Raw genomic sequence first — 6,000 nt, forward strand, 5'->3', positions numbered from 1 at the left:
AGATTAAATTCTCTTACTCCAAAAAATGATGGATACCCTCTGCTTCCTGGGTAAAAAGACTTGACCTCAACTTCCTCCAAATAATTTTCTCCCAAGGCACATGTGCAAAGGGCAGCCAACATTCACTTACTCTCTTCTTGCAACCCTTGATTCCTATGTCAAAACCCACCCTGCAGTCTTCTCAGTTTCCTCCTCTGAGGACATTAAGACCAAAAGCCATTTCCCATTTCTCACAGCTATCTGGCAGAACAGCTATCTTGCACCCTCATAGCTCACATGACTTAACCGTCAGTTTTCTCTTGATTCTAATCCTGGTTCTAAACTAAGAGCCATTATTACTTATATCCACCCATAAATATGCAAAGGGCCTAAAGGTCAACTAAAGCCAACCCCTTTTCTTTACTAAATAATTCCTCATGAAATACTCATGTGAGTTAGTTCAGTAATGTCTGTTTCAACACTTCCAGTGACCTCCACCTCCAGGCAAGCCATTCCATGCTTATCTTCAGTTAAAAAGTTTCCTTAGGCTGAAGCAAAATCTCTCCCCTTACTGTTAGTTTCCATCCATATACTCTAATTCCACATTCTAGAGAAATTTAGAAAGTTTAACTGCTCTGTATGACAGCCCATCCAATGTTTGAAGACCATGGCAATGTCTTCATGTTGTTCTTCCATGTTACACGCTTCCAGTTCAGAAAGCATGATTTTAAGTCCCTTCCTCTCACGGACCTTCTCTGGACCAGGTGTGGGCTTGCCAACATGATCTAACAACATATTGGTAAAGCGCTTCCTTGCCAACATTTGGGCTGCCAAGTAATTATACTACAAGTGATCCCTCTGCCCATATTCTTCCATTATTATATAAAAATTATTACTTTAGTAGTTCAGGAAACGTGACTCTCAGCCCAAATCATGGTTTCAAAGGAATGGTTTAAAATCTTGAATACTAACAAGAGTTCAGGTTTCTTTTTTTATTTAGTCAACTACCGTGAAGAGAATCAAGTGGGATCAGCTGGCACGAAACTCTTGCCTCTTCCCTACAAAGCCAAACAAATGTCTGGGAAAAGGCGGTAGCAATGGGAAGGTTAGCTAAGAAGAGTTGCTTCATGCCCTGAGAAAGTGGGTCCAATTAAAAGGCAGCAGTAATAGCCAAAAAAAAAAAAAAAAAAAAAAAAAAAAAAATAATAATAATAATAATATATATATATATATATATATATATATATATATATATTCTCTATACTTTGCCAGAAACAGGTAGGTACCGGAAGAAGGATCAAACATTGTGCTCTCGGGGCGCCTGGGTGGCTCAGTCGGTTGAGCGTCCGACTTCAGCTCAGGTCACGATCTCACGGTTCGTGAGTTCGAGCCCCGCGTCGGGCTCTGGGCTGATGGCTCAGAGCCCGGAGCCTGCTTCCGATCCTGTGTCTCCCTCTCTCTCTGCCCCTCCCCTGTTCATGCTCTGTCTCTCTCTGTCTCAAAAATAAATAAACATTAAAAAAAATTAAAAAAAAAAACACTGTGCTCTCAAAACTTAACCCACGTAAAGTGCATAAAAGAAATGGCAGATTTTTCCTGTGCTCTCCTAACTTAGTGGAGTAAGAGCTGGGGAAATACACACACACGCGCGCACACACACCTACCTACCTACCTACATACCTACCTACCTAGTGGAGTAAGAGCTGGGGCAATACACACACACACACGCACACGCACACGCACACACCTACCTACCTACCTACCTAGGGGGCAATTGGTGCCTGTCAGGGGCAAGCAGTTGGAGAAGGATTTTTCCCCAAGTCCTCAGAAGGTGCAATCAGTGGAAGTAGTGTCCTCAAATGAACTCTAACCCTTAGGTAGTAGGAAAGGAAGCAGGCAGAGTGGCACAGGGACTTGGTCCCCTGTGCTCCTGGCTCCTGTGAGCCCGACACCTTCCCTGGAGGTGACGAAGAGGTCCGACGAAAACAGAGAAAGAGGAAGGAAAAGACCTGGGAGTTTCCACGTTTGGAGTGAGACTAAGTTAGGACCTGTTCCCTTCTCCTGTGCCCTTAAGGCCGAAGGTGGTGGCAGCAACAGTAGGAGCAGGTGTCCCAGGCCCTCATTCTAACGAGCAGAATCCTCCACTCTCCCCACATCCTCTAGGGCCGCCCCAGCCTGCCCCACTGCTCCCGTCATAAAGGAATTCCCATCCCCAGTCCTGCCCCTCAGGCCTCCCCTCAGGTCCAGCGGGGGCTCCCCACTTCTCTTCCGATCCCCAAACTCAACCCTCCCCAACCCGTTCGGACACCCGCACGCCTCACCCGACACACTGGATTCCCCCATCCGCTCCCCTCCTCGGCAGAGCTCCCATTCCTGCCCCCAGGCCGGGGCTCCCCACTCCACCTCCCCAGCCAGGCCTGGTGCCTCCCTGGGCGGCCAGGTCCGCCCTCCGCTTTCCTCACGCGGCGTCTCCCCTCGGACCGGCGCCCTCCCTCCCTGCCTCCCGCCTCAGGCCCGGGCGCCCGCACTCACAGAACTCGGCGATGTACCAGGTCACCGCGTAGTTCTCCTCGCACCAGTCCAGCGTGGACGTCGTGGAGCCCCAGTAGCCCTCGCGGTCCGCGGCCGGAGCCATCGCGCACGCAGCCGCCGCCGCCGCCGCCCAGGCGCTCCGCTGGCCGCGTTCGGCTCGGCAAGCTCCCAGGCCGGCTCGGGCCCTGCTCTCGCGCCCACCGAACGCTCCGCCCACCCTCTCTCCCTTAGGGGAGGGGCCGGCTCCGTCAGCGGCAGTGCCCGGCGGGAGACCCCGCCCACCGGCGCCTCCAGGCCGCCCTCGCCAGGCGGCGCCCCGCCCACCCCGAGGCCACAGGGGTTCCCCTGGGGGGGGCGGGGGGGGGGGTCCTTTTCCCAGGAAAGGGCTGTGATCAGGTCACCGGGACGACGGTTACCCAGGCTGCCTGTCCCGCCCAGACACGCCCCTGGCTGTAGGCTTGGGGTTTCTGATATCCCTGAGGCTGTTTTCTGTCTGGACGTGTCAGAGACTCTATCTCTTTGTATGTGTGTGTCTGTGTGTGTGGTTTGATTAAACTAAGGCGGGTTGGGTTGAAGCCATCGGCAAGCCCTGGCTTGATAAAACCTGTGCAGAGGCACAGCGTCTTTCTCAGCGTCTTCCTTTGACCGCAGGCCTCAAACGGAACCCAGAAACAGAACTCTCCCAGCCCCGGGGACTCCTAGGAAATAAACAGTGCTTTTCTGATAAAGATATAAGTAAGTGTCTCTTGGGAACAAAGGGAAAGGGCAACAACCCTGGAGCAAAAAAAAAAAAAAAAAAAAAGGCGGGGGCGGGGAGGTTGAGGGTGAGGGCATTCAGATCCTGTAAAAGAATTCAACTAAAGCAGAGCTTGCCTGCCTCAGTTCAGGCTTCCAAACCCAGAGGTTTCTACTGTCTACCTATAATTGTGCCCTTACCCTCCAGGCAACCAACAGCCTCCCCTTCTTCCAGCCTCAAGACTGTAATACTCCACACAGTTGCTGGAGGGGTCGTTTAAATGGTTTTGTTTGTTTGTTTGGGTTTGTTTTGTTTTCTTGCAAAGAGAAAGAGCAAGTGCAAGCGTGGGAGGGGCAGAGGGAGAGGGAGAGAGAATCCCAAGCAGGCTCCATACTGTCACTGTAGAGCCGGACAAGGGGCTCTATCTCACAACCATGAGATCATGGCCTGAGCCAAAATCAAGAGTCAGATGCTTAACCAGTGAACCACCCAGGTGTCCCTGGAGGGATCTTTAAAAACAAATGCAACTATCCGTGCCCCTTGTGTTCAGCTATACAAACTCTTCCTTAGCTGGGAATGTACTGGGTCCATTCCATCTCAGCCTTTGCTCCGCTGTTCAGCTGGACTGTCTTCCACTCTTCTCTATTTGGCTCTCACTGGCCCTTTAAAATCTAGCTTCCTGGGGTAACTGGGTCAGTCAGTTAAGTATCTGACTCTTGATTTCAGCTCAGGTTGTGATATCAGGGTCATGGGTTTGAGCCCTGCATGGAGGGAGCATGGAGCCTCTCCTGTCTCTCTTCCCTACTCTCATTCTCTCCCTCTCTCTCTCTCTCTCTCTAAAAAAAATAAAAATTAAATTAAATTAAATTAGCTTCCTGAAGCACTGCCTAATTTTCACCCCAAGAGCTCCCTTGCCCTTTGTCCACATCCTCCAGTGATACATCCTGATCAGAAACCTTGCTGTCCATTCTTTTTTTTCTTTACTTTTTTTTTTAAGTTTATTTATTTATTTTGAGAGAGAGAGAAAACAAGCAGGGGAGGGGCAGAGAGAGACAGGGAAAGAGAGAATCCCTAGCAGGGTCTATCTACACTGTCAGTGCAGGGGGCTTGATCCCACAAACTGCGAGATCATGACCTGAGCTGAAAGCGAGAGTCAGGTGCTTAACCGACTGAGCCACCCAGGTGCCCCACTTGCTAGCCATTCTTTATGGTCCTACCACCCAGGACTCTGCCTGACCACGCAGTTTGAAATGAAGATTGTAGTTAAGGATGGAACAATTGGTATTTTCTAAAGGAACTAGTTGGATAAGGTATAATCAAAAGTAAAAGAGAAAACGGGGAAATGAGCCTATGGCCTCTCTGCAAAGTGACCGTAGCAGACGATAGATGCAAAATCTCTACTTGCAGGGTGCAGAACCTAGGAATAGAGGCAGTGTGTTTTAATAGAAATAGCAGGATATCTGAAAATTCTCTTTTGAACAGCAGACATTGAGCTTGGCCCTTGGCTGGGTGCTGGGAACACACTGAGGTAAATATAGGAAGAATCCAAGAGGGTAATCTACAGAGAAATAAAAGCCATTGAGGCCTGGGGAAACTTCTATTTCTAAGCATTTTTTTTCAATTTCAACCTCTAAAATTTCTGTTTTGTGTATGTTTTTAAATATGTATAATAATCATGTGTATGTAATGTATAAATGAATAAATATACAGATATTTGTATATTCAAAGTGAATATGCAGAAATACATACTCAAAAGTGATTTGCTGGAGTACCTGGCTGGCTCAGTTGGTAGAGCATGGGACTCTTAATCCTGGGATTGTGGGTTCAAGCCCCACTTTAGGTGTAGAGATTACTTAGAAATAAAATCTTTAAAACAGTGATTCGCTGATGAGATTACAACAAAAACAGGGGAGAGGCCACAAAAATAGAGTGTGATAATGTGATAATATTTTGCTAGGACTAAACCAAAAAGTAGGGTGTTGTGGGAACCCCTATGTAGAAAGAACCACTGACCCAGCCAAGTGACTCAAGGCAGGAGATGAAGCCTTGACTAAATCAATACCCTGCATATTTCATCACATTTTCATCAACAGTGGAAAACAAAACAAAACAAAACAAAACAAACAAAAAACCTCTACTGTGACCAGGACAAAATTTAGGAGAGAAAAATTCCCCTGACCAGGAAAGCACTGCGGTAATATCACTTTCAAAAAACAAAATGGATTTCACAGTTCCCTCAGCAACGTCTATCTCTCTGTCTAGCTGACAAGTTTTTCCCAAATATAAAAGTAAATGCATGGAAATGTAGGGACCCTGAAAAGCCAAAACTGTCTTGAAAAAGATCAAAGTTGGAGGACTCACACCTCCCAATTTCAACACTGCAAAGCTATGCTAATCAAGGCAGTATAACACTGGCATAAGGAAAAACATGCAGATTACTGGAATAATATGAAGATTCCAGAAATAAACCCCTTACATTTTTGGTCAGTTCATGTTCAACAAGGATGTTAAGACAATTCAATAGGGAAAGAATAGTCTTTTCAACAAATGGTGCTGGGGCTACTGGATATTCACACGCAAAAGAAGGATATTAGACTCCTTCCTGCCACTGAATAAAATTAACTCAAAATGGATCATAGAGTTACATGTAAGAGTTAAAACTATAAATCTCTTGGTTTACATACAAGTAACTTTTTGTTACCTAAGGTTAGGTGGTGGATTCTTATATACAATCACAAAAGCAGGGGCGCCTG

General features: G+C 47.3%; 1 protein-coding gene and 1 non-coding gene across 3 annotated transcripts in view; one reads left to right on the plus strand and one right to left on the minus strand.

The window, feature by feature from the left end:
* ACER3 (alkaline ceramidase 3) overlaps positions 1 to 2,833 on the minus strand; it is a 181,024-nt gene extending 178,191 nt beyond the window's left edge. Inside the window, exon 1 of one of the 2 annotated variants that reach the window (XM_042903917.1) lies at positions 2,512 to 2,833. In XM_042903917.1, the coding sequence (XP_042759851.1) occupies positions 2,512 to 2,614 (103 nt within the window). In that variant the 5' untranslated portion in view covers positions 2,615 to 2,833. The remainder of the gene's footprint in view (positions 1 to 2,511) is intronic. The other variant, XM_042903921.1, reaches the window with a different exon arrangement.
* Positions 2,834 to 5,017: 2,184 nt separating this feature from the next.
* Positions 5,018 to 5,090, plus strand: TRNAK-CUU. Its single transcript has one exon. It is a non-coding gene; the product is annotated as a tRNA-Lys (tRNA).
* The last annotated feature ends 910 nt before the right edge of the window (positions 5,091 to 6,000 follow it).

Source organism: Panthera leo, chromosome D1 (genome assembly GCF_018350215.1).
Source record: "Panthera leo isolate Ple1 chromosome D1, P.leo_Ple1_pat1.1, whole genome shotgun sequence".
In the NCBI taxonomy this organism is placed as follows: domain Eukaryota; kingdom Metazoa; phylum Chordata; class Mammalia; order Carnivora; family Felidae; genus Panthera; species Panthera leo.